This window comes from Zootoca vivipara, chromosome 6, assembly GCF_963506605.1.
Source record: "Zootoca vivipara chromosome 6, rZooViv1.1, whole genome shotgun sequence".
NCBI classification, from domain to species: Eukaryota; Metazoa; Chordata; class Lepidosauria; order Squamata; family Lacertidae; genus Zootoca; species Zootoca vivipara.
This window is the reverse complement of record NC_083281.1, coordinates 21,542,278-21,568,754: the sequence shown is the minus strand read 5'-3', so window position 1 is coordinate 21,568,754 and position 26,477 is coordinate 21,542,278. Positions and strand designations below refer to the sequence as shown.

The 26,477-nt window shown below is 50.8% G+C and overlaps 1 protein-coding gene across 4 annotated transcripts; it reads right to left on the bottom strand.

Moving 5' to 3' along the window:
- LIPE (lipase E, hormone sensitive type) lies at positions 1-25,710 on the bottom strand. Of its 4 annotated transcripts, XM_035120251.2 has the most exons (11): positions 17,222-20,234; positions 16,103-16,185; positions 15,413-15,945; positions 12,827-12,917; positions 11,564-11,709; positions 10,667-10,852; positions 8,848-9,142; positions 7,149-7,376; positions 5,614-5,784; positions 2,555-2,940; positions 1-1,353 (listed from the first exon to the last, which is right to left on the bottom strand). In XM_035120251.2, the coding sequence occupies exons 2-11, from the start codon at positions 16,158-16,160 to the stop codon at positions 826-828; spliced, it is 2,622 nt and encodes an 873-aa protein (XP_034976142.2). In that variant the 5' UTR covers positions 16,161-16,185; positions 17,222-20,234; the 3' UTR covers positions 1-825. The 4 variants fall into 4 exon arrangements, with proteins under 4 accessions (XP_034976142.2, XP_034976140.2, XP_034976143.2 ...); XM_035120249.2 differs by lacking the exons at positions 16,103-16,185; positions 17,222-20,234 and adding an exon at positions 25,607-25,710; XM_035120252.2 differs by lacking the exon at positions 16,103-16,185.
- Between the last annotated feature and the right edge of the window lie 767 nt (positions 25,711-26,477).

The following is a 26,477-nucleotide window of genomic DNA, read 5'->3' as shown; positions in this document are numbered from 1 at the left end:
TTGTTCAAAATCGAACCAGCTTTTATTTACAAAAATAGTTCCCCTGCCCCCCGCCGCATCCCTTGCACGTGGGGAGGGAACACCACAGCCCTTTTCCAGGAGGGTAGAAGCACCCGTGCCCCCGTTTGGTTCATAGCAGCAGCAACAACAGTGAAAGGCGAAGGGGGGGGGAGTGTGTTGAGTTTGGAGGACAGGAAGGTCACAGTGTGATGGAATGTGTCCTCCAAGAACAAAAGTGAATACTGAGAAGTGGCAGCTGGGACGCCCCATCGAGGGATGGGACCGGGCAGTGGCTGATTTTATGCTTATTGTGCAAGGGAGAGGAGGGGGCTGGGCAGGCCTGCAAGAACTGGAAAGCTGCCCTGCTCCTCTGTTTCCTCCCGAGAAGGAGAAGGGAGGTCAATGCTTGTGCTCATCTGTGCCAAGTCGCACCCCCAACATGGATCGTCCTTGGAGGTGCTCGGGCGGCAGTGGGGTGTTATGTGCATAGGAAGGCATGTTTGGGGGGGGGGGCTGCTGGTGTGCGAAGAAAGGAGCAGGATTGTGGAAGGGGCCGTGTGCAAGAAGGAGGTGCACAAACTCCAGGACTGCCAGGACCCATCGACAGCAGGGTTCTGCCCTTTTAAAAACACTCCAACATGTATAAAAACGGAGAATACGGGGCAACCGGCCCCCAGGTTTTGGTAGCAACAGGATATTTGCCTCCCGCAACTCATCAATGGCAGGACTGGGCAAAGAGAAAAAAGCACCAAGAGGGATTTCCACTGCAAAACGAAGCCACGCTACACCTTCTTAAACAGAGCGGTTCCAGTGATGCAGGAGGGCTCAGGCCCCCACCCCCCTGCCCACCGTCCCGTCGGAGGGGCCGGGACCCGAGGCGGGCGTGGACCTGTCTGTGGCCCCACTTTGCTGGCCTTCGGGGGACCTGCTGCCCTCCTGGTGCTCCTGGGCTGCTCTGGCCTGGGCCTCAGGTGTTGCACTGCTCCCTACTGCTGCGCTGCTTGGCCCCTCCTGTTCGGTAGCCGCCGTGCTGTTTTCCTGGGTGGGGGTGTGGTTGGTGGCTTGGCTGGTGGCAGCCCCGGTGCTCTGGGAGGTCCTCTCCAGCTTCCGGTGCTTCCGATGGGAGGCAGTGGCCGCGGGCTGCTGTGTGGCTGGATCCGGGGGGACCAGGACGTCCCGGATGAGCTCTGTGCATACGGCAGAGGCCTGGCGTGTTTCGCGGCACAGCTGGGAGAGGCTGAGGAAGCCGTGGGGGAGGTCCTGCACCACCCGCAGTGTCACCGGCTGCCCCAGCGCTCGAAGCCGCCGGGCAAACATCACCGAGTCGTCCAGCATGGGGTCGAGGGCGCAAGCCTAGGGAGAGGCAGGGAAGGGAGGCAGAGTGAATGCACGGCTCTGGGCCGCCACCTGTAAACCAGGGGGTGAAGAACCTGAGACAACCCTGCCCAATTGCCATGTGGGTGGGGTGGGGTGGGGGCGGCGGGAGATGTGGAGGTCCAGAGGAGGGTGGGGCAAAGGAAAGTCAAAAAGTCAGGATGAGAGAGAGGGTTTGCCTGGCCATCTGATGAATGGGAGGACATTCCCATCATGCCAAGGGACGACTCTCTCCCTGAGGCATCCACTAGGCTGTTTTCTGAAGAAGAGATGCTGAAATGCCCAACCTAGCCGCTCCCTTGCTTCTCTACCCACCCCACCCCACCCCAGAGAACTCCCTAGCACCTCAGCCTGTTCCCTTAAGAGAGCCTTTGTCAACTTGGTGACTTTTAGGTGTTCTGGACTCCAACTCCCATCAGCCCCTAGCCTGGACTGGGGCCGATGGGAGTCCCTGGCAAAGGCTTCCTTAACACCTGTTCCCCCCACACCCTGCCAGCCAACTGCGCAGTTCTGTGAAGCCCAAGGGAGGTCGGCTTGCTAACTTTTGTATCCTGTTGTCATGGACTGGCTGGATGCAGAAGACTGGTGAGAGGCATCACCTGGGGAACCCCCAAGGGTACCCCCAGGGTAAGAAGATTCAGAGCCCAGGGATTGGTGGTGGGATGACAATGAGTGGTCAGAGGGGGAAGAAGGAGAAGACTGGGAGAAGGAGGTGTCCGAAGCTGGAGAGGTAACAGGGTTTAGTGAGCAGGGAGAGGCTGTGGCAGAGAGCAGTCCAGAATCAGAGGCAGGAGAGGAAGGGGGCCAGGAGGCAGAGATGAAACTGGCTGCTGAAGAATCCAAGGAGTCCCTCGCTCCTGCTGCGACCAGCTCCCCAATCCCTCCAGATCGCAAGGGAAGGACCTGGGGGAGGAGGAGACTTAGAGAGCGGTGCAAAGTCTTAGTAACTACCTCATTGGGACAAGACCTACTAGGGAGAATTACTGGGATCACTAGGCCTGAGCTGTTTTGTTTCTTTGAATAAAGTCTGAACTTCACTGACACCTTGTGAGTTATTGCTGACTTGACCCTAGCACCTGCTCCTGAAACTTGCTGACCTCCCGAATCCGTGAGCCCCAAATCAGCCCAGCCGCTGGCCAGGGGGCCAAGAAGGGCGCCGTTACCCCGCAGCCTCACTCACCACGATGTGGATGGGCGGCAGTCCCTTCAGCATCGCATCCGGTGCCAGCAGCGGTGACATGAATGGGTTCTTGACGATGGGTGACAGCTCCAGGGGCATGGAGGTGGCCGGCTGTTCAGAGCGCAGAGGCTGGAAGCCGTCGGGGAAGGTCAGGGTGCCGTCGTAGCTGGGGGTCGCCGCCTCGTGCTCGCCGTCGCTCATGAAGAAGCTGGCCGCTGGAGGGTTCGGGTCTGGGTCCGGGGTGGGGCTTGGGGCAGGGCTTGGCGCCGGAGAGGCATCCGAGGCACAGGAAAGGTTCTGGTAGGTCTGGCTCTTGCGGGATTCTTTGCTGCTGGCGAGCGACTTGGATTTGAGGCCCACCTCGGAGATGCTCTTCCTCACAGGCTCTGCATGCCGGGTGGGGAGTGACTGGTTAATGAGTGCCTCCACAGTGCTCCCTCCCCAGTTTCGACCACAGTGAGACCCGTCGTTGCCCCTCTCGGCACAAATCCCAGCGTTCACTGTTTCCCTAGAGCCAATGTTCACTCCATAACTCTTCCATCCCCCTCTGTGCCCACACAGTTGCAGCTTCCAGGTTTGGGGAGAGGTGGCTATTGGGTTGTTGTTTTTATTTTGATTATATATTTTGTGGTTTTATATTTTGATTTTGTTCTGTGAACCTCCCTGAGACCTCCAGGTATAGGGCGGTATAGAAATTCAAATACTACTACTACTACTAATAATAATAGGGTGAATGAGGATAAACCTGCTCCCTTCCCCTCTGTGGTCATAGCCCATTGCTGCTTTCGTTTCCTGTTTCTTGCTGCAAAACCCGATACCGAGAAGAGAAGGTGACACCTGATCTAGGAAGCACCCCTGGGGACTGCGGTAAAATGCTCCAGTTTACAAAGGGGGCAGAATGTCCTCTTGTCGCAGGGAGCACACTGTTCATGCCACACATCTCCCCATACATTCCCTGGCTAGGACCCCCCCCCTACTGCCTCCTCCTTGTTATCACATGGTTCTTTGCAGTTTTATAAACAAACCGCAATACCTCAAGGACCGCCTCTCCCCATATAAACCGGCCCAGACTTTGCGATCATCATCTGAGGCCCTTCTTTGTGTCCATGAGAGGTCCAGAGGGTGGCCTTTTCTGCGGTGGCTCCCCGTTTGTGAAATGCTCTTCTCAGGGAGGCTCGCCTGGAGCCTTCACTGCATATCTCGCATAATATTCATTGCACATATTACATAATAATATGCTGCCCATCTGACTGGGTTGCCCCAGCCACTCTGGCCGGCACCCAGCAGTTATAAAAACCATTATTGTTATAATAAATTGTAACATTTATTATCTGCTTTGTGGTTTTATTCTGTATTTCATGCTGTGAACCGCCCTGAGGTCTTCGCATGAAAGGCTAATATACAAATTCAAATCATCATCTACCACCTCAAAAAATCCAGAATAAAGCACAAAAGTGGGCACCCCTGTACAAAATAAGGGCACAGCTTGCTTTGTGGGTAGAAGAGCTAATCTGGTCCAGCACCCTGTTTTTACAGGGACTGGCCAGGTGCCCATGGGAAGCCTGCAAGCCTAACCTGAGAGCAACAGCCCTCTCTCCTTGCCTAAGCAGAGACACCTTTGCATGGAACATGGAAAGCTGAATTTGGCCAAAACAGACAATCCATCAACCCAGCCCAGTTCCCCAGCTGTCACTCTGCAGAGTCTCAGGGCAAGTGTCTTTCCCAGGTCTGTTAGCAAAGATCTTTTTACCCGGGGATCCCAAGAGTTGAAGCTGGGACCTTCTGCACAAAGAAGCACAGGCTCTTCCTCTTCTTTGGGAGGATGCAAACATAATCCCCCTTCTCCCCTTCCTGCTCCCTTCCCCAGCAGTGTGCACCATGGAAAAGAGTCAGCCAATGACGGGAAGGAAGGCAGCCTCCTTGAGGCCCATTGCCGTGAGCAGCTACCAAGCAATGCCAGGCTGTTTTGCACAGGGGTTGTGCTGCATGTGATGCTGGCCCAGTGTTAACAGGCCATGACTCTTGTCAGTTTGCTCAGGTAAGACTTCCCAAGCAGCAGCTGCCATAAGGAATGTGGCCTAGAAACAAAGGAAACAGCAACCCCTGCAGAATTCTGAGAATCTTGGTTCTTGCCTAAAGGGACGGCCAAAAGAACGGCAGAAAGAAAGGAAACAAGGTTCTAGCCTTCAATAGTGCAGCAAGTGAGGCGGCAGCTGGGAGGATGGAGAGGAGAGAGAGAAACAATGGTCCAATTTGGCTCAGGTCAAAACCAGAAATCTGGGGACTACTCTATACTGCTCAGTCTAAACGTTTAAAATTGTGTTATAAAAACGTGACACCAGAGGGCACTGTAGAGCAGCGACCTGTCATCAATGGAAATTTGCATTGAGAGCTATATTACTTTTTTAAAAGCGTTTTTACAGAGCAGTGTAGATCCAGCCTGAGTGAACAAACTCTTTTTCCTTCCCCTCTCAACCTAGCGATTCATGGAACCATTAAAAGAGCAAAATGCAGAGAGAAAAGCTGAGATTTCTGCAATGCCAGAATCAACATTGCAGAATGAGAATAGAGCAGTGCAAAAGGTTCCCTGTCTCCAAAGCCTTATCTAGCTCTTTCCCAAAAATGCCATGCCGAGCCAGCAGCAGCAACAACAACAACAACAATACCCCAAGCCAGCCAGCTCTATACCCTGTTCAGACGAGACCGATGCACATGCCACCCCTGTGCCAGCCATAGGACCCTCCCCTGGGGCTGCCAGCAAGGGCGTTGATGTAGCCCCGCCCCCTTCTTCTCGCCTCAAGCAGTGCTGCATGCTGTTAGGGGCAGGAGGCGGCTCCTACCAGCTGCCAGGTTAGTAAGAGTCAGGCCCTGCGATCAGAAGAGCCGCGCCAGGGACAGCATCGCCAGCAGCTGGGCCAGGGGGCACCGGCAGGAGCCCTGCAGGCCCCAGGAGAAGGGGCAGCGCCCTGCAGAGACAAGGTGGGTCAGAGGACGGCGGGGAATGAGGAGCAAGAAAAGATGGCAAGGCCGAGGAGCAATGGGGGAGGGCTGCTTCTTACCTGTCGGTGCGTCAGCCCCGTTGATCTTGCCCGTGTTCTCCAGCAAGGAACCGAACAAGGAGGAGGCTCCCAGGCGCAAGTCTCGCAAGAGCATGGTGGTATCTCGGCGCACCATGTTCACGGGGCTCAGTTTCTCCAGGGCGGGAGACTCACACTGTTCTGGCTCCATCCCTTGGAATGGAAAGGGGGGAAAGAAACCCAGACAGTCAGGCCGAGACGTGTTCCTGTAGCCTTATTAGCTACTAAGGGCCCTTTAAGTTGCGCCCAGGCAGGGACAGAGACAGCCAATAATGACACCGGGGGTTGAATCCAGAGAAAGAGTTTAATTCTTAAATTTAAGAGACTCTTGGTTATCAGCTCCACGACAAGAGTAAAGAAACACAAATTTGCAAAGCTTCTTATACACTTCTTGGGCTCCTGAAGTGCGCCTGAAGCAGAGCAGCCAGACGCCTTCAACTCTGCATTTCAAACAGGGTGGATAAAAACCAATGATTTTAAAATAAAATCGATTTTTTAAAAAAATTAAATCAGATTTTTTTTTTAAAAAATGGATTTTTAAAATTTGGAGGGAAAAATCTTTCTAAAGATAGTTTTCTATTTAAGTTACATTATAGTCCAAAGGCTATTAATCAGGAAATAAGGATTTGTTTTAAGTTTTTCATGTGTGCTAAAACTCAGTCTAAGGTTTGTTTTTATAAAAATTGTTTAACCACATCAGTTGACAAACATATGCTATAATGTTATTGTTTTAGTTAAATAAATTGTTTGAATAGTTATTAAGGAAATGATTATTTTTATCCTTCCAATAAAGTATAGCAGAAAAGTTGTCCAAATATAAACAGTTAACTTATTAAACCTCACAATTTCATAATTATCAGTCAATATATTTCTAATAGTATTACCAAATCAGTAATGTTTGATATAACTGTAAAAACTACTCTGAAAATTCATTATTCCAAAAATGAAACCTTCATCTGGTAGTAAATATTAAGATTATACCAGCAAGAATGAGTCTTTCTGTAAAAAAAGAAGATGATTTAAATCAAGGCTTACTGACTAGTGATTTAAATCATGATTTAAATCGATTTGATTTAAATCAAATCTACCCTGATTTCAAAGATGTCTGCAAATGAGACAGGAAGGCTGGCAACGTCAACTCCGCCATGTGGGAATCCCTTGCAGACGCGCCTGGAGACAAACAGTCAGGTCGTGCATCCACAGTAGTGACCAGAGCAGAAATGACCGCTGGGAGGAGAATAAACATGCAGCCACACAACTGGACAGCTTCTTCTGCCCCAGTTGCAACAAAACATGTCTCTCGCTTATCGGTCTCTACAGCCACAGCAGGTGCTATAACTCTCCAATGGTTGACTTCACCCCCAAAGGCGCACTCCTCCGTGGTCTCCTGAGACAGACCAACCAACCACACAGCTGAGCTTAACCAACCCTACGACCTTCAGCCACCGCTTCCCTTTGCCCACCTGTGCGGCCTGTAGCGGTACCCCTCTTGCCCCCCGAGCATCCCCTGCCCTTACCAGCATAGGCACTGAGGCATTTGCACAGCACGCTCAGAGGCAGGAGCGGGTCAAGCAAGGTGAGGAGGCGGGAGGGCGAAGCCGAGACCTGCATGAGGGTGGCCGGGTATGCCGCCATGATCCCGTCCGGCATCTTGATCCCAAAGGCGGCCGCCCGCATGGAGACCGTGATGCACAGGTTTCCACCGGCGCTGTCTCCCGCAAGGCACACCGTCTGGGCTGTGGAACCTGCCAAGCGGCCAGGGGGGAGAGGGAGAGAGGGAGAAGAGGTCAGAACCACTCTGGGCAAGTGGGGCAGAGGGTTCTTTTTCAAAACCCAGCAGCAGAACCCTCTCCAAATGCCAGACACAGCAGGCGGTGGCAGTGCCCGCACTTCAGAACTCCCTGTCTATTGACACCAGGCAGGCATCTTCACTGTATTCTTTTCAGCACCTTCTAAAAACCATTTTCTTTAGGCCCATGTAAGATTGGGAACCCAGGGGTTCTATGGGACATAACAATAAACTACCGTAAAGGTATCAAAACCTATTTGAAAAAATAGGTTACAGTACTTAGCTAATTGGGAACCACTGATGTAGACTGTTGATATGTGTTTTATTCTTTTTCTAGTTGATCGTGATTTTAATTATTATTATTTTTCAAAAATGCTTTAATTAGCAGCTTTCGACTGCTCGCAACAGTAATTTGATTGTTTCCTTCTTTCTGCAAACAGCTTTGAGATTTAATTTTTACTTTTACAGCATAAATTTCATGAAATAATAAAGCAACATGGGAAGCCCTGGCTGTGAGCCCCAAGAGAAGCCTGGCTGGGTGGCTGGCGCTAGAAACTCGTTGTGCACCGGAAGCGGGGCAAAAACTGGTAGGCGGCTTTCATTATTATTATTTTTAGCTCTATGCAAACAAGGCATTTACACAGAGTAGACCTTACACTGAATATGACCCCCCCCCACCCAGATGTTGCTTGCTGGAGTCATGCTTGCTGGGGTGCCGCTAGTGGGAGTTGCCGTTCAGATCTGGAGGTCTCCAGCGACATGCGAAACGTCCCTCTACCATCTCTGGAAGGACGCCTGGGAAACCAAGCTCCACCTGAGATTTGGGCACAGGGCAAGGATGGGGAGGAACCTGGGCCCCTGCCCCAGAGGCTCCTTTGTTCCCAGCCAGTATGGCCAATGGTCAGGGTCATTCCTGGGAAAGCTCAGTTGGCAGAGCGTGAGGCAGTTAATCTCAGGGTTGTGGGTGCGAGTCCCAAGTAGCGGGGAAAGATTCCTGCATTGCAGGGACTAGATGACCGATGTGGTCCCTTCCAACTCTACCATTCTATGATTCTAAGATGCTAGGGTTGCCATATCTCAAAGAGCAAAAAAGAGGACAGTCCAAGTCGCTTGAGCCCGAAAAACCCGAACACTTCCTTTAAAATTTAAAAATCCGCCCGAATGGGCATGTTGGCCCGGCAAAAGAGGACATGTCCTGGTTTTCCCGGATGTATGGCAACCCTGAAGATGGGAGCTGTGGTTCAACAAGCTCCCCATGCCTGGCATAGGGACACACTGATCTAGGCAGACAGACGGGCAGAGCCAGCATAGCGCAGCTTCATGTGATCTTCCGAGGAGGATCTTAGCAGCTGCTTTCTCTCAGGCCACTGTGGCCAAAGCCCAGTTCTGGACCCCACCTCCTTCCTCCCCAGCTCTCCTGTTCTCACCCAACAGGTGGCAGTTCTTGATGGCCCAGCAGTAGGCATAGAAACACTCTTCCAAGGCCCGAGGAAAGGGAGCCTCCGGTGCCAGCGAGTAGTCGATGGAGAGGATGGGGGCGCCCAGTTCCTGAGCCCAGGATTTCAGGTAGGGCTCGTGCGACTTGGAGGTCTGGGCCACGAAGCCACCGCCGTGGAAGTGCACCACCAGGTAAGGCGAGCGAGGCAGCGGCTTGGTCCTCCAGCGCAGCTCCAGGGCGAGGGGGCCTTCGGGGCGCATGAGGTTGCAGAGCTCCTCGCTGTCCTAGAAACGGGGAAAGCAAATGGTCGAGGGTGCAGTGCCAGGCCCCGAGGGGCAAGAGGCGCCCAGCTGGCATCCACCTGCTGCCGCCCAGTGGTGCCAGTCCCCGAGGCCATCAGAATCTCAAAGGGCTCTCTTTGACAAACAAGATTGTTGTGATGCATTCCTGGAATCTGTTGCTCCAGACTCTGCTTAAATAAAAAAAGAATTTTGCATTTGGGAAACCCTCAACCATTGCGGAACATGGAACTTGCCCTCTCCCCCCTCCTTCATGCGCAGCAGGTTCCTGATTTGAGGCAAACCGCAGTTCTCCTAGTCATCTGCGGCAAACCCTGGTTTGCTCTTGTCCTGCAAGCCAGGATCAAACCCTGGAGGTAACAGGCATTTGGGGGGGGGGGGGAAGAGTGGGAAGGAGGGAAGAGGAAGGACAGAAGCCTGAGGTTCAGGGTAACCTCGGAACAGGGGCACTGAAAACGACACACTTATTTTAAATGTGTACAGTGGTACCTTGGTAGTTGAACGGCTTGGCTCCTGAATGCTGCAAACCCGGAATTGAATGTTCCGGTTTGCAAACGTTTTTCAGAAGCCAATACCTCCAGTGTGGCTTCCGCTTGAGTGCAGGAAGCTCCTGCAGCCAATCAGAAGCCGTGCCTTGGTTTTCGAACCATTTCAGGAGTCGAACGGACTCCCGGAACAGATTAAATTTCAGAACCAAGGTACCACTGTATATGCTGCTTTTTCTGCTTCCAAAAACCTCAAGCAGCTAACAATGAAAGCCATACAATTAAACACACCGCCAACAACAAAGACAATGACAAAACATCATTTGCTGGAAACCACAAGAAAGGGGAGCGCTCTTGTGTTTGGGTCCTGGTTGTGGGTTTCCTACAGGCATCTGGTTGGCCACTGTGAGAACAGGATGCTGACAGGATGGGCTGCTGGCCTGATCCAGCAGTTTCCTATGTTCTAAACGGCAGCAGAGTGGTTAAAAAGCTGTACGTCAGAGAGAAGGACAGACCAGCTCCCTTGTCCTTGACTCCGGGTTTCCTGCAGTCAGGGAAACGGACATGTGGGATGGCATCCAATTACAGACCATACGCCTGGAGAAGCTTTTTCAGCCTGCGGAACAAGTTCCCTTGCAGGCAATCTTCTCGGGGCACAGGCTAGCGGTGGATGCAAAAGCGGCGGGTGTGATTGTTTGCACAATGGATGTGACGATACATTCCAGCCATGCAAAATGACAGACCCCCAACCCGCTCCACCACACCGCTTTCCAACCAGGCATGCAAGAGGCACCAGTGCTGTTGAAGGACAAATTCCAGCAAGGCAAAAGCCCTTGAGGTGGCGGGGCAGGGCTGGTGAAGGGTGTGGTCTAGGGAGAGCCCCAAGGGCCAGGGAGAGAGGTCTGAGGGGCCACATCCAGAGGCTAAATAAAGCCCAGGATTCCACATGCCTCAAAGCTACGAGGTCTGACCCTGCGCACCCACCCTAGCTCAAGTCAATCCATGGCTGTTCCCAGCTGCTTACCTGTCCCTCCCGCAGCTCGTGGGAGATGAGTCTCATCTGTACGGCTCCTGGTCCGGTGTGGGCAACTGGGGGGGTGATGGTGACTGTCAGCTGGGGGTCAGCAACCAAAGGCAGGTCAAAGGAGTGCGGCGGCACCAGCAGTGCCCGGGATAACCGGACTTGCGAGGAAGCCATGCTGGCGAGGGACTGCGGAGAGGGCAGAAGCTGTGTGAGTGCTCTAGGAGAGAATATCCAAAGAGCAATTCCCCAGGGGAATATCCAGGGCAGAGTTGGCCACAAGGGACCAGGCACGCAGGAACAGTGCTGCATCAATAATAATAAATAATAATAATAATAATAATAATTTATTCATAACCCGTCTATCTGGATGGGTTTCCCCAGCCACTCTGGGCGGCTTCCAACAGAGTATTAAAAACACGACAAAACATCAAACATTAAAAACTTCCCTAAACAGGGCTGCCTTCAGATGTCTTCTAAAAGTCAGATAGTTGTTTATTTCCTTGACATCTGGTGGGAGGGCGTTCCACAGGGCAGACACCACTACTGAGAAGGCCCTCTGCCTGGTTCCCTGTCTCAGTGAGGGAACCACCAGAAGGCCCTCAGAGTTGGACCTCAGTGTCCGGGGCTGAACGATGGGGGTGGAGATGCTCCTTCAGGTATAAATACAATTTAGACAGCCCATTTTGTTGCTATAGGTGCCCCCCCCCTGCTAAACCTGTCCCTCTGTCCATCTTTCACAGTTCCCACAACCTCTTTGCCTCGCCTCACGCTCCCTGCCATCTGATCATGCCTCCTCCAAGCCTCCCCCTCTGACCCAGGCAGGGTCTCTCTCTCCCATCCAAGGTCCCTTCTCCTCCCCAGTAGGTCCGGCCTCCTGTTGTCTGAGGCAGGACTCACAGCCAGCAGCTCCATCTCGGTGAGGTTCCAGAAGCTCTTCCAAAAGTGCACGTCCAGGTTCTGAGTGATGCGCTCAAACTCTATCCCACGGAGCTCGGGGTCAATAGCAAACTTCCCGCTGGTGAAGAGAGAGCTGGCAGCCACGCCTGCGCATGCGGGGGGGGGGGGGGGGAACGAGAGAGAGGAAGAGGAAGAAGAGAGAGAGGGAGAGAGATCAAAGGGGTTGGGTGACGGCTCAGGGGATAACCTCTGCTTTGAATTTCGAGAAAGGGGCTGCCCACATTATTATACCCCTCTGTGCGTCTAGTGCAGGAGAGAGAAAAATAAAAATATGCGGTACCATGAAGCTCACTGCTAGTAGCAGAGAGCGAGGTCAAGCGCTGACACATTTTCCAGAGACACTGCACTTCTTACGCATAGCTGGGATGTGCCTGTGGCGCTTATGCGCTGCAAAAATGCACTTGTTCCACTACTTCTACAGGGATTGGAGTCCTTCCTGACTTGAGACAACCTTTTCTGCCCTTGGGAGATGTTTGGCCTATACTTTGGGCGTATCCCAAAGTTTTCGCAACCGGAGAGACTGCTTCTGCGCATGTGTGCGCGGCAAAACACTTCCGGGTTTGCCGCTTTCGCAACTTGAAGTTTACGTTACCTGAGCGTAGCATAACCTGAGCGTCCACTGTAACTACCCTATTTTTCCGTCTATAAGACGACCCCTATTTTAGGGGACCCAGATTTAAGAAAATGGGGGGAGATTTATCCGTGTATAAGATGCCCCCCTAATTTTTGACATTATTTTTAAGGGAAAAAAATCTAGTCTTATACACGGAAAAATACGGTACTTATTTGTTTTTAGCCCACTCTTGTCTTCAAGGTGCTCCAGGCAGTATACATGGATCTCTCCCTGCCCCACCCTCATTTAATCCCAACAACAACCTTTTGAGGCAGGTTAGGCTGAGAGGAAGTGACTGGCTCAAGGTCACCCAGTGAACTTCATCCATGGCCTAGGCGGGATGTGAACCCCGGTCCCTCCCAGGTCCTAGTCCAACATGACATGGTCAAAATAATACAAATGACATGAGAATAACAGCATTTTGATCCACTGGCCAGTAATGCGTCCTGGGAAAAGGAGGCAGCTATGCATTACAGGGAGGGAAAAACAAGCGTTATGGTGTTCAGGGGGACACATTGGAGAGAGGAACATAGTTCCCATGTTGCTGATGTGCCAAGATATGCCTGCCATTCCCCTCCACCGCCACTCACCAATGCCGGACACATGGCGCTTGTAATTTTCCCCAAAGGAGACGAGGCCGATGGCGATGGTCTGCAGGAAAGGCCGGATCGAGGGAGCGTACTGGGAAGGAAAAGGTAAACATTAAGGCTGGGCAGAAACTCTTAATGCATTGAATAATCACATTTGTTTGTTGCTTTTTCTTGCCCAGGGCAACCCAAAATGGAGCGGGGGGCGGCGGCAATACCCTAAAAACACCCCCTTATTAAACTTATTAGATAGTTTAATAAGCAAAAGGCTTATTATATGGTTGTAGAGGAATGTTTTTGACGGGCGCCTAAAGCTATATGATGATGGTGCCAGGCGAGCCTCCCTGGGAAGAGCATTCCACAAACAGGGAGCCACCACAGAAAAGGCCCTGTTCTCAAGTTGCCACCCTCTGGACCTCAAAGAAGGGCCTCAGATGATGATCACAGGATCCAGGTAGGTTCATATGAAGAGAGGCAGTCCCTTGAGGCACAGGGTTCCTGAGCTCTTCAAGGCTTTATAGGTTATAATCAGCACTTTGAATTGGGCCTGGGAACTCATTGGCAGCCAATGCATTCGGGCCAGGATTGGTGCAATATGCATAAACCGTCTTGCCCCAGTAAGCAGCCTGCCTGCTGAATTCTGCACCATTTGAAGCTTCTGAACCGTTTTCAGAGGCAGCCCCACGTAGAATGCATTGAACTATCCTAGAGGTTAGCAGAGCATAGGCGGTTGTCCCCGTCCAGACTGGTGCAGAGCTGGGCCACCAGCCAAAGCTGATGGAAGGAACACTGCAGCACCAAAGGCCACCTGAGCCTCAAGCAACATCAGTGGAGAGGGAGGGTAATCCCATCAGGAGCAGGCAACCTCCCATCCATCCAGTCTAGCGAACCACCCAATAACAGCCGTGTCTGGATTGAGCTTCGGTTTGTTGACCCTAATCCAGTTCATTACTGAACCCAGTCCAGCACATCCACAGCCACACCATGCTTCCCAAACACGGCTGCTGGATCCAAGCTCGAGAGGGGCAAGCTGAGAAATCTATAGCTGGAGGACCAAACCGTGGGAGATGCGGAACAGGATATGCCGTTCGGGGAACTGGTTGCTCGCAGGCAGAGGCCTGGCCGGGCCTGGTTCTCATAGCCTGAGCCAAACATGTGAAAAAAGGATGCGGAAGAAGAAGAAGAAGAAGAAGAAGAAGAAGAAGAAGAAGAAGAAGAAGAAGAAGAAGAAGAAGAAGAAGAAGAGGAGGAGGAGCTGTTGGATCCCCCTTGCAAAGTCCTGCCAGGGTCCCTGGCTGCATGAACCCTCTGGGTGAAGTCAGAGAGTCAGGGAAGCTCTGCAATGGAGATCCAAACTCAGTTGGGAAACTTCGTCTCCTGTGAGACTGGACAATGACTGGCAAGTGTGTTGGGGTGGAGGAGGGAGAGAATCAGAGGGTCTTGCATGACACATGGCTCAGGGCCATGCAGCCAAGGCCATCGCCTGCGTGGAAAATAAGAGAGGAGGAAAGGGGAAGGCCAAAGCTGGCTTTCCGTATGTGGCAGGCAGCTCTCGCCATAGAGGCTCCTTCGGGACAAACACGGAGGGCTCTATGTTGGGAAAATCAGACAAGGGAGCTGATGGGGACTGGCGAGAACAAGGTGAACTTCTTGGGAGGAGTTCAGAGGTCTCGTGAGGAAAGGGCACCAGCTTCTCCTGGGATGAAGCGGGCTCTCCTGGCAATTATTACTACTGCAGTATGAGACGGCTGCTACGTAAAAATAGCAAAAAACACAGAGCAAACACCCGGGGGGGGGGAGTCCCTGCCCTCAGGAAAATACAGCTGAATGCAGCCAGTGGTGGAGGAACAACAGAGGGAGAAGCCAGGCCAGGCCAACAAGGGATGAATGCAAGCAAACACAGCTGCTAAGCTGTAGATGGGGTTGGCAACTTCACAGGGTTTGGGCTGAGGGGAAGGAGGCGGAGGGCTTACATGCAAAAGGTCCCAGGATAAATCTCTGACACCTCTAGGTGGGGTTGAGAATGTCCCCCTGCCCTCCTCTGAAACCCCAGAGAGCTGCTGCCAGTCAGTGAGGCGATACTGTGCTAGCTGTGAGGGCCTTCTGGTGGTTCCCTCACTGTGAGAAATGGAGTTACAGGGAACCAGATAGAGGGCCTTCTCAGTAGTGGCACCCTCCCTGTGGAATGTCCTCCAGTCAAATAGATAAACAACTTTGAGAAGACATCTGAAGGCAGCACTGTACGGGGAAGTTTTTAACGCCTGATGTTTGGCTGTGTTTTTTATATTATTTTGGAAGCCGCCCAGAGTGGCCGAGACAACCCATTCAGATGGGCGGAATATAAGTAATTAATTGTAATCATAATTTTTATTATTGATGGACCAACCGTCTTGACTGCAGATAGATGTCCCACTAAGGGGATGCAAGGACATCACGGGGGAAAGACCGACCTCCTTTTAGAGCAGGAGGCCAAAGAAAAATGATGACAGGTAGGAACGTGGGGGTTCGCTGATGCCTTCAATGGGTCAATGGCCACCTCCCCAAAGTCTAGCACCTCCATGCAGGCTGAGCGTCTCCCCTCCGCCTCACCTGGAAGCCCATGCAGCGCCCGTAGAAGCAGCCCTTGTGCATGGTGATGTACTCCTGCAGGAACTGCTCGGAGAGCCCTCGGTCCTCGTGGTTGAAGAGGTGTCCGGGCCGGTTCTGGGTGAGGAGGCGCTGGGCCAGGTAGACGAGGGCTCGCAGCTGCGTCAAGGCGGTGCAGTAGGCCTCCAGCTCGGCACAGTTGTGGCTGGTGCGGAAGAAGATGCTGCGCCGGTTGGTAGCCACGTACCGGCTCTTGTGGACGATGTGGGCCAGGCAGCATCGCACCGTCTGCGCCAGGCTCCGGTAGCCGTTGGCCGGCGTGTGCTCGTCCAGGTCGAAGATGTGGTAGATGGTGGAGAAGTGGTTCAGCACTGGCTCCAGGCACCGGGCGTGCTCCCGGATGGTGGTGAAGGCAGTCACAAAGCGCCGGCTGGTCTCGCTGGAGCTCTCCTGGAAGAAGTTGACGTTGTCTTCCGCCAGCGCATGCAGGGTCTGGAACAGGGGCCGAGGATCCATGGTGTCAGTGACCGGGGGGCCTGGAAGAGGAAAGGAGAGCCGTGAGGGGGTCCCTCCCCGGAGAGAGGCGGGTATGAAGGGAGCTGGGTGGAGAAGTTATGCTGCTGCGACTGAATGCAAGGAGCCTCTTGCCAAGAGAAGAGCGCGCCTTCGCCGGACGTCCTGCCCCTTACTTACACTCCCCCGTCACTGCCTCAGCTACGTACTCCACATTCCCTGATTCCTCGGCCTCCATGTCTCCTCCGCGCAGGCTGGAAGCCCTGTGAGCAGAGCGGGCATCACTTACTAAGACAATATCAATGTACGGAAGAGCCCCTTTCCAGTGGGCTCCACCCCACTCTCAACGGTTCTGTCACCCAGGAATAACGCCTGACAGGGACTCTCCTGATGAAGCTGTGCAAGTGAGAATCAAGCCCACTTCATAGAAACATGTAAAAATGCAGGCAGGATTTGAATGAAGAGCAGCAGCAGTTGGGAGCACATTTATAATACGCAGCAAATTTAGAAAATACGGGGGAACTACGGTGGGGTGAAGTTGTATGTGAAATGGAGGTCTACTTGGAAGCATGTATCAATTTGTAAACTTTTGAAATTCGGAAATAAAACTTTAAAAAATCCCAAAAAGAGAATCAAGCCTACTCCTAATGGATGGAGCAGGCAGATTTTGCCCACATCTCACTGGGGTCCCTGAGTTCCCTTTTTTATCTCCCCTTCCACCATTGGATGCAGCTCACTTCTAAGAGCAGGTAGGGGTTAAGGTGAGTGCACAACTTAAGCTGTTGACCCTGGTGAGGTACAGCCAAAAATCTGCTCCCTTTCAAGAGGAGCGATGGGATATGCCTCTGACTGCTGGTGGCTTGAGCCTGCCCAGAGATGGCTGTGTATTGCAGGGAGTTGGACCAGGTGACCTGGGGTGTGTGCGTCCCTTCCAAAACTCTAATTCTGTGACTGGCAAGCCCCCGACCCTCGCCGACAGGTGCCCAAAGCACTCCCCACGGGCACAGCACACCCACATTTAATAAATAACCACCATTCTATCAACAGGCCTTCCAAATAGTTAGGAGCAGCCTCCAGCACTGACGCAATGCACTTCAAAGACATCCAAAGCTCTTTGCATCCTCAAAAATCCATACATCAGCCCTGCCGGGGAGGCCACCGGCAGCAGCAGAGGTCTCGGCTCGCTGAGGAGGCAGAGCCTGGTTTCAGGCTACCAGGGGACAGGAGACGGCTGACACCCCAGCCGGTTCTTGGAGATGCTCGAGCACAGGAAGAGGGGCTTGTGTCGAGGGTACTCACCCACCGCTGCCCACTAAAGACCGGGGCTCCCTGATGCCGCCTGGAGTTGCCTTTCGGCCACTGGCTGCCTGCCCAGCCAGCCGGCTTAAAAGAGGGCCGGGGAAGTCAACAGGCTGGCTCCGCCTCAGAGGAGGGGACAAGGGAGGGAGAGTTTGGAATTGACTGGGAAGGGGAAGGAGGGTCAAGCTGCCAAGCTGCCGTCTCAGCTCATCTCTCTGTTTCCCCCTCAGCGTTCTGGAATGCTCAGGCGCTGGATCAAAATTCCAACATTCCGGTTCCGCTGCCAGTTCCCTCTCCGCAAACCCAGGGCTGGAATAAATTAGGTACAGAGTGGTTGGTGTGCATGAATTGCTTTCTTCACTGGATATATTTGGTGCCCACAGCAAAGCTGCGGGGAGGGTGGAAGGTGCTGCTGCTGCTGCTGCTGTTGTTGATGTTAGGTACTGTTTTCTGAGAGTGCAAAGGACCCCAGTGGGAAAGATGCTTTGCAAGGGAAGCTGGGCCAGGAAAACTGGGGGGAGAGCAACAGGTGGGAGTGGGGAGACAAGAGGACAACGAGGTGCACAAGGCAGAAAATTAGGGATTGTGGGGAATGGAGGTCTCAGTCCTCGAATGCCTGTCCCTCCAGCTAGAATTACCCATGTATATTTTGGAGGTTTAAAATACGGCTGCTCCCCCACCCCACCCCCCTTTTAAAGTCACACTTGCTTGTTGTTGTACAAGCTGGAGAGCAGGGGGAGATATTTTCACCCAAAGTGCATTGCCTGATGGGTTTTTCCTGTGGTTGCAAGAACCCCTCCAACTGTGGGCATAGGCGGCGGCAACGGGGGGGGGGGGGAACAGCTGCCACCCCAAATCAAGTAAATAAATAAAAATACTGTACTTAAACTGACCAATCACGTCACAGATAGCTCTGTTCTGCTCCCCCCTAACAAAAGTCCTGCTCCCCCTATCATAATTCCTAGTTACGCCCATGCCTCCAACTCCTATTCCTGAAGCTGTCATCTGAGCATGTCATCATCAGCTTAACTGCAAAAACATGGCATATATTTCTGAACTGGGTGGAAACTGGTTTGAGGGGAAACATAACAAACAGCGTCATTTCCCAAGAAACTACAGGATAGATATGGATTGGGGCTAATGCCACGCACACTACAGCTTCAAATGCCAGAGCCAGAGTAAGCAGCACTGTGTACACAGCTGTTGCCTGTTTCTTCCTCTGCAATCAATGAGGACTAGAAACCTAGTACTTCCCTCCCACTAAAAGGAAGCGGAGAGTCTGGCATGTCCTTATGACTATACAGTACTCTTTACACCACACAATATATTTCTGCACTGGAGGGCAGGACCCAAACCAATGGATTCAAGTTGCAAGAAAGGAGATTCCAGCTAAACATCAGGAAGAACTTTCTGAGAGTAAGAGCTGTTCAACAGTTGGAACGGACTCTCTCGGGAGGTTGTGGACTCTCCTTCCTTGGAGGTTTTTAAGCAGAGGTTGGACGGCCATGTGCCATGGAGTTGAGATTCCTGCATTGCAGGGGGTTGGACTAGATGACCCCCTGGGTCCTTTCCGACCCTGTGAAATAGTGTGGCAACAAAGATTCCAAAACCCTGGTCCTCAGCAACCACTGACCTATTATATTCGTTTGCATTTAATACTGTAGGAACTGAGTTGGTTGATTCCGTAACAGAAGAATGAAGCTATTTGCACCAGAAGAACAGAACAGACCCCTGCTCTTCCTCACACAGGGCAGGGAGCCAGGGCTGTTTATGGGGCTCCCGTGACCATGTTTTCAAGAACGGTGCCAATTAGACCAACTCTTTCTAGGAGGGCCACGTTCTCCCCATGCACAGATAGGTCCCAAGGGGCTCCTTGAAACTTGGGCTGCTTTAGAGCAACAGCCTTTGTGCAGAGCGCTAAGGGCAAGAAAGGGGCATTGCACTCCTTGAGCCAGATCAGAAAAACTAATAGGGATCATAGACTCTCCAGGAAATGGTCCTGCGACTTCTATTTAAATCAGACAACGTGGGGCACAATTTGAAATGGTCAGACTTCAGCTAGTAGGCTGATGTGTGCCATGCCCCATTCTTAAAGCGGTCCGTGCCAACTTTTCATGCAGGGGCTGGAATGTCTTTATTTATTCGAATACCAAATAAAATATTGGTCCTCACTACAGCGTACCTGTCATTTCTGCCCTCGGTTGGAAAGAACAGCTAAGAGGAGGCTTCTCTCCCTTCCGATTAGCAGGAATTTGCCATTCCGCTCCGTTTCTGACCTTTGCTATGCCTTCCCCACAAACACACTTTCCCAATTCCTTCCTCACGCCTGCTCCCTCCTCCACTCTGATTCCACAAAAAACAATTCCAGATTCAGCATAAGCACACACCGCACTTCAAAAATACATGCGCTGGTAAGGTGTCCATAGTGCAGGCAGTTCCTCTAAAAGGTTTTTACGCACTTTTCTCTCTCACACACAAACTGACCCTATCCTGCCCCTACTCTTTTGACACTCTGTCAGAGGGATAGGCCTATCAGCAATCTGAATGCCAACTGAATTATCTCACCTTGCCCATTCCACAACGCCTTTTTAATTTATTTACTCTTTTCCTGGAGCTAGGCTGAGAGTTATTCACGTCAGCATCTGCCATCGCTTCCAAGGTTGCCTTTTTAAAAATTATAGATGGTGAAACCTCCCAGGTGTGGAATTGTAACTTCACGGACACTAGCCAAACAGCACTGTGCATAATCAGCTTCTGCTGCAAAGTGGCAGAACCAGTTTTCATCATTCTGGATCTTGGAGAGGAGTAAGTATCTTTCTATACAGTGCAGCAGGGACACCTCAACCACTGAAGTCAATTTATTTATTTGGAGTATATATACCTCTCTTGGTCAGGGGTCCCTTTACCCTTTACCTTTTTATACCTCTCTTAGCAGCCAAAATCTTGAGGCAGCTTGCAACAAAATGGACAATAACTCCATAGTTATGAAAGTGAGCTAAGAGGCATATCTATATCTATATCTATATCTATATCTATATCTATATCTATATCTATATCTATATCTATATCTATATCTATATCTATATCTATATCTATATCTATATCTATATCTATATCTTCGTTCTCTCATGTTCCAACCACCAGTCTGCAGCTGGTTCTCCCGGCCTGGATCTCGCTTTCAAAGCCACCAGATGTTGTTGATGTCGTCATGCTTATTACTAATTGCTGAATTTATATCCCACCCTTCCTCCTGAAGAAGCCTCCTGAAGAAACAAATACGCATATTTTTTTTTAAAAAAGCATTTTAAGACAGCTAAAACGTTCTAAAATCAGTTTAAAGCGTTATTTTATCCAGTGATCTCAGGATACCAAATGCCAAACAGGAATGTTCTCAAATGCATCCAGAAAGTTAATCATGATGGAGACAGACGTACCTCACTAGGAAGCTCATTCCATGAACGAGGAACCACCACAAAAATGGCCCCGTCACAGGTGAGCTTCCAGTGGTGCCACTACCAACAATGCCCTACCTGCCAATCATACGGTCCGAGATGGCTGATACTGGGGAAGGGGCTCATTTAAGTACTTGGGTCCCAAGGAATTTAGCAACCCACAAGCCAGAGCCTCCTGACTGCCCTGTCACTGCTGTCTTCCCAGCCCCTGGTGGCTAATGCAGGGGATCCAGGAGCAGCAAAGGTGTTACGAGTTTCCCGCACTCCCAATATTCAGGTTTACAGTGGGCCTCACCCTAAGAGACATGCAGCATCCTTTTAAATAACAAATGGTCAAATCCTTTTTTATCATCAACTTGAGTTTTCTTCCTAGGAGAGAATGGAAGCCGACAGCTTCTGTCTTAAGGGCACCAGCTGCACGAGAGCCGAGTGGCCCTTCAGATGTGGTCGTAGTCCAGCTCCCATCAGTCCCCAGTCAGGATGGTGGGAGTTGCAGTCCCACAACATCTGGAGGGCCACAGGCTCCCCATCCACGTTCTACAGCAGCATGGAGTTCCAAAGATGGGATGTTTGAAAAGACAAGATGCGGAAGGCAAAACTTAGTTTTGAGCAAGATCTGAAAGATCTGCGATGCCAGGAGATACCCAGGCTTTCATCATTCCCTCCCAGGACATGGAGTTCGAGACTTGCCCAGCTGAGTCACCACTTTGGCATCTGTGGGGGAAGAAATGTTTCTGGGTAAACTAGGAAACACATGGGGACCAGATGAGAGCAAGGGGCACATGTCAAATGCAAAAAACGCGGAAAACAGGGGACTGGGAGAGAGGGCAGGGAAGAGCCTTGTGGCTGGAACTCCACAGGGAGGAGGGGAGGGAGGGAGGAAGTCAACTGTCTCCCTTTTCTTTCCTCCTCCTGGCAGGGTGTGAAACCTTTGCCCTTTGACCTCTGCTGTGCAGGGGGGGGGGGGAGAGAAGAGAAGGGGGGATAGCTTAAGGAATGACTGACCTGCAGTGAAAGCCAAGCCTCCGTGTCACACCATGTCCACGTGGCTCTTGGATTGGCACACCCATTTCCTGGCCTACCCCTCCCCTCCCCACCTCCTCACCCCAGGTGCTCCAGTGCCGCGCAGTTTCTAGCAAAAACACAGACCAGTGAGAAACAGCATCTCACGCGGCTCTGCCAGAGCTAATGCCCACATCAGTTAAGATCATCGGGTGACCTCTGGGGCACAGCCGCTAGCTGTGCCAGGCGCGCGCGACACAAATCTCCCTTTGTGGCCGCCAGCTGAGCTGCCAGCCTCCTCCCTGCCCCTTGGCATGACCTTGGCACAGAGAAAAGGCTGGTCGGAGATTCTGCCAGGAACAAAAGGGTGCCCGGTTCTGCAATGCTTGTAGATTGGGAATGTGGCGCCTTAGGCAATGCATTCGCAGGCCTCAACAAGTTCTGCAAACCAATTGTGCTGCCACTACCGAGGAAGAAGTACTGTAAAAACAGTGGTACCAACTCAGCATGACATGTTACAAGTTAATTCACTGACTAGACAAGTCCTATGAGAAAAGTGACAAAACGAGTTCTATGAAACTGCTGTAGGTTGCTCAGGGCCTGCAGGGTAGGGTGCCAGGGAAATATGCAAAAACATTACTAAACCTTGAAACTAATCCTTGCAATTAAAGGCAGGCATTGGTTTGAGAAACCAAATTTGCAGGTATATCTTCCTTTAAAGATCAAGCTTCCAATCCACTCACCGTTATCTGAAAATAACATATGAAAAACATCAACACAAATCTGGAGTGGAGTCCTTAAGATGATTGGCTGGTGCCTTGTATGCCTCCTTCCGGCAACTCCTGCAGCCAAACATATTACTCTGCTTTCCTTTGGACCACATCAGTGAAGTCGAGAGGGGGGTCTTGTCATCTGGGCAGCCCAGGACCTCCATACACACTGCCCAGGCTTGCGCCCCAGAGAGGTCACTTTGGGGCTGTTTAACGCAACAGAAACAACACGGCCTGACTTTGCCCCCAGAGGCGCACTCCATTGTTTCTCAAGACAGACAGATGCCAACAATGTTTGTGGGGCAGGGGGGTCTCCAGGTCAATAAGAAATCACCAGAACTCTTGGCTGAGAGGAATGTAATATTGTGAACTTTGACGTGATCTGAACATATACCCAGTCACTCAGTGTGCAACTTTAAAAAGAAAAGAAACCTTGTTAGAATTGCCATTTTATCGGGGCTCTCAGGGATGTGGCAAGGTGGTTCATTAAAAAGTAATTAGAAGACACAGCCAAGAGAGGGAACAAGATGGAATCTCCAGGTACAGTAACAGAAGAGAACGTGGCACAGTCTAGTCATTCTTGGGCCTTTACCGACAGAAGGAACAAATCTTGACAACTTCTACAACAATTTGAGAAAGAAGCTGTCATCCAAAATTCAATCCAGCAAGGGAACAGTGAAAAAACATTTTGTATTTAAGAGCAGAGATGTGTGACATTTGCAGTGCAATGCTACACATGTCTACCCAGAAGTAAGCCCTATTGGTTATACAGGACCTATTCCCAGGTAACAGTGTCTAGGACGGCAGCCTAAGAGTTCAGAAATTACTTTGGGTAGGATTCTGAAACTAGTGCTTATCATCCAGACGGCCGCACACAGATGGCCAGCAGCTTAAATCTATATCGGAACCTGAAAGCTTACATAATTCTTCGTAAAGCCCCAATATCAAATTTTTAATTCACCTCCATCTCCATCTCATTGAATTTTCAGATATATGCAGCTGCTATATGAGAATCTCACTGAGAATTTCCACAGGCAAACATAACAGACACAACATTCTTCCTCAGAAGCCCAGGTGCCACCCAATTATGGGGCACAGAGCAGAATACACACATACAAACCCCACTTGGAAGGTATGCTAAGAAATTGCCTCCCCACATCTTGGCAGCAGGGTTGCAAAGGTTTCACTACTGATCAATGACATACGATCTTCTAGAAGCAGAAGATCTAGTACACACACACTGCTTAATATGCTAAAGAGAAAAGCCATAATTTATTAAACAAAAGGATTCAAAACGACCCAACAACCACTGAGCTCTAGAGCCCACTCCCATCTTCTGAAGGACCATCACAGTCGATCATACAGTTAATTTCTAGCAGATGTCGCTGAGGGACAATGTGATATGGTAGCTAGAATTGGGGAGACCCGAGTTCAAATCCCAACTCAGTCACTAAGGTCACTGGGTGACCTTGGTCAGCCACTATCTCCCAGCCTAATCCCTCTCACAAGGATGTTGTGATGATAAAATGGTAAGAGAACCATGCCTTCAGGTCCTTAAGATATAACGTAATAAATAAAAACCCTGTCAAAATATCATGGATCATACTTTCAGCAACATGAGCCCCATAAAGGACTTGATTGCAACAACTTCCAGAGGTTACAGGTAGGTAGCCGTGTTGGTCTGGATCGAAGTAAAATAAAAAAATTCCTTCAGTAGCACCTTAAAGACCAACTAAGTTTTTATTTTGGTATGAGCTTTCGTGTGCATGCACACTTCTTCAGATACCAAGGTATCTGAAGAAGTGTGCATGCACACGAAAGCTCATACCAAAATAAAAACTTAGTTGGTCTTTAAGGTGCTACTGAAGGAATTTTTTTATTTAACTTCCAGAGGGTGTAGCTACGTTAGCCTGCTGCAGCAAAAACAAAACAAAAATAAAACAAAACAAAAATTCTTATGGCACCTTAAAAACTAACATTTTAAATTTACTTAACAAAATTTATTTGCCAATTATAAAAAACAACTTCTAAGCAGTTTACAAGTCTTTTATTATGACATAATATTCCACGGTCTACAATCAACTTCATCAGATGCATGGTATGTAATCCTGCATATACCCATAACTCAGAACAACATTTTATTCATGTCGACTAAGTTGGGACTGCAGTCCACAAAAGCTTAAACCAAATTGAAGGTGTTAATCTTTATAATGCCACAAGAACCTGCCGGGCATTTTTTTCAGAAATAGTTTGGGACCACCCCCTTGCTATTTTCAGTTGGGCCTCAAGCTCTGCACTGATGAATCACCACAGACCCTTCAGAAGACTTGAGGCACCCCTGAGGACCATCCCTGGAGAAAAGGTCCATCAGTTGGGGTTTTCACAGGATCTGCTATCCTAGCCATGAGAGAATATTAGTCTATTCTATTACCCTTGGATTCCATCACATACACACCCCAACATTACCAAGCTGACTGTTTGATCTCCTACCGCGGCTCCTTATTTATGTTGCTATTGTTTTTTACTGCAAAGGGGTCTGTCGTAACAGGTCAAAGTGTTAATTTCTGCAAGCATTCCTGCTCCAGCCAAACTACGTACCTCCACCTGCGATTCTTGCATGCGATTTACCTCTGACAAGCCACCCCTTGCAACCCCTATATGTGTGTGTGTAGATATGCCTCCAGGGGGGATGGGGCACCCCATGCCCCTGACCTGCAGAGGTTAAGGGCGCCAGACTGACTGGGAGACCTGGGTTCAAATCCTCCCACGCCCTCATTAAGTGACTTTGGGCTGCAGCCACCCTCTCAGCCTTAAACAACCACACAACACGGTCCATGGAACTGTCACAAACGCCACCATAAAGTGAGCTGGCCTTTAAGGGACAACGTTATTTGAAAACCGCCCCCCCCCCAACAATAACTGTCTACCGCCTAATGTTCCCACCGCCTCCCAGCTTAGCCCCACGGTTGCTACCTCTACCTGACGTTTCGGGAGACATAGGACTAGCCCCCCCCTTCCCTAATGGAAGCGCCCTCCCACATAACGAGGAAGAGCGGACTCAGACCCCACCATTACAACTTTGAGGGGGGGGGAGACCGCGGCGGGACGTGCCAACACCTCAAAAGGCAACCCCGCCTCCCCTTGTCTGGCCCTTTACTTACCCAACGGGGTTCCGTCTCTTGCCCCCGCCGGCCCCCTGTGAGCCCCCTTCCAGACCGGCTTCCGCCTCGGAGCGAACGTTCGGAAGCGCCACATGACGGGCGCTCTCCAATGAACCGAGGGCGGGGACGGAGGGGCGGTCGGTTGTGACGTCACCCGAGCCGGTTCCCACGGCAACGGCGTCCCGGCTCCCTGCTTCCGCATTCCCGCAGCCAGCCCGGCCTTAAAGGGTCCGGGCGCGCCGAAGTGCGGACGCCCGGGGATAGATACGGATTAAGCTCGGGACGCTTTCGAATGTCCCGCGCCGCCTAATATAATTAATATCCAATGCTGGGTTTCTTCCCCCCCTGCAAATGCACGATTTTTGGGGTTTTTTTGTTGCTTACTGTATTTGCAGTGCAATCCTACACGTAAATCATCATCATCATCATTATTTATTAAATTTACATACCATATTATTATTTATTAAATTTACATACCATCCGAAAAACACAGGGCAGTTTGCAAAGAATCCTGGGAACTGTGGTTCTCCGCACGCAGAGCTATAATTTTCAGCATCTTTAACTAATTACAGTCCTCCGGGTCCGGGATTCTTTGGGGGAGGGGGGAGTCATGTGCTTTACATGTGCTGCCCTGATTCCTCTGAGCCACAATCCAGGGAACACTGCACATTAAAAAAATATACAGTTACAATTGCAAAAAAATAAGTGAACAAGATCCCCACTAGCAGCTGCTAAAGTTTTTTTTTTTTAACTTTTTGTGCACAGCCAGACTTGGAAGAAATGCATAGTGATGGCTGGATCTATTGGTTTTGGTTCTCTTGCTTTCTCACCTTTGCAATCTTAAATTCAGTTATACTCATTTCTGCAGCAA

Bases quoted from the DNA above. Each gene is read 5' to 3' on its own strand.
- LIPE (XM_035120249.2), bottom strand. From the start codon at position 25,700: ATGTGGCGCTTCCGAACGTTCGCTCCGAGGCGGAAGCCGGTCTGGAAG. The intron at 5,785-7,148 runs GTAAGGGCAGGG...TTCCATTCCAAG, and splicing joins ATGCCTCAGTGCCTATGCTG to GGATGGAGCCAGAACAGTGT. The intron at 2,941-5,613 runs GTAAGAAGCAGC...CCCGGCATGCAG, and splicing joins CGGGGCTGACGCACCGACAG to AGCCTGTGAGGAAGAGCATC.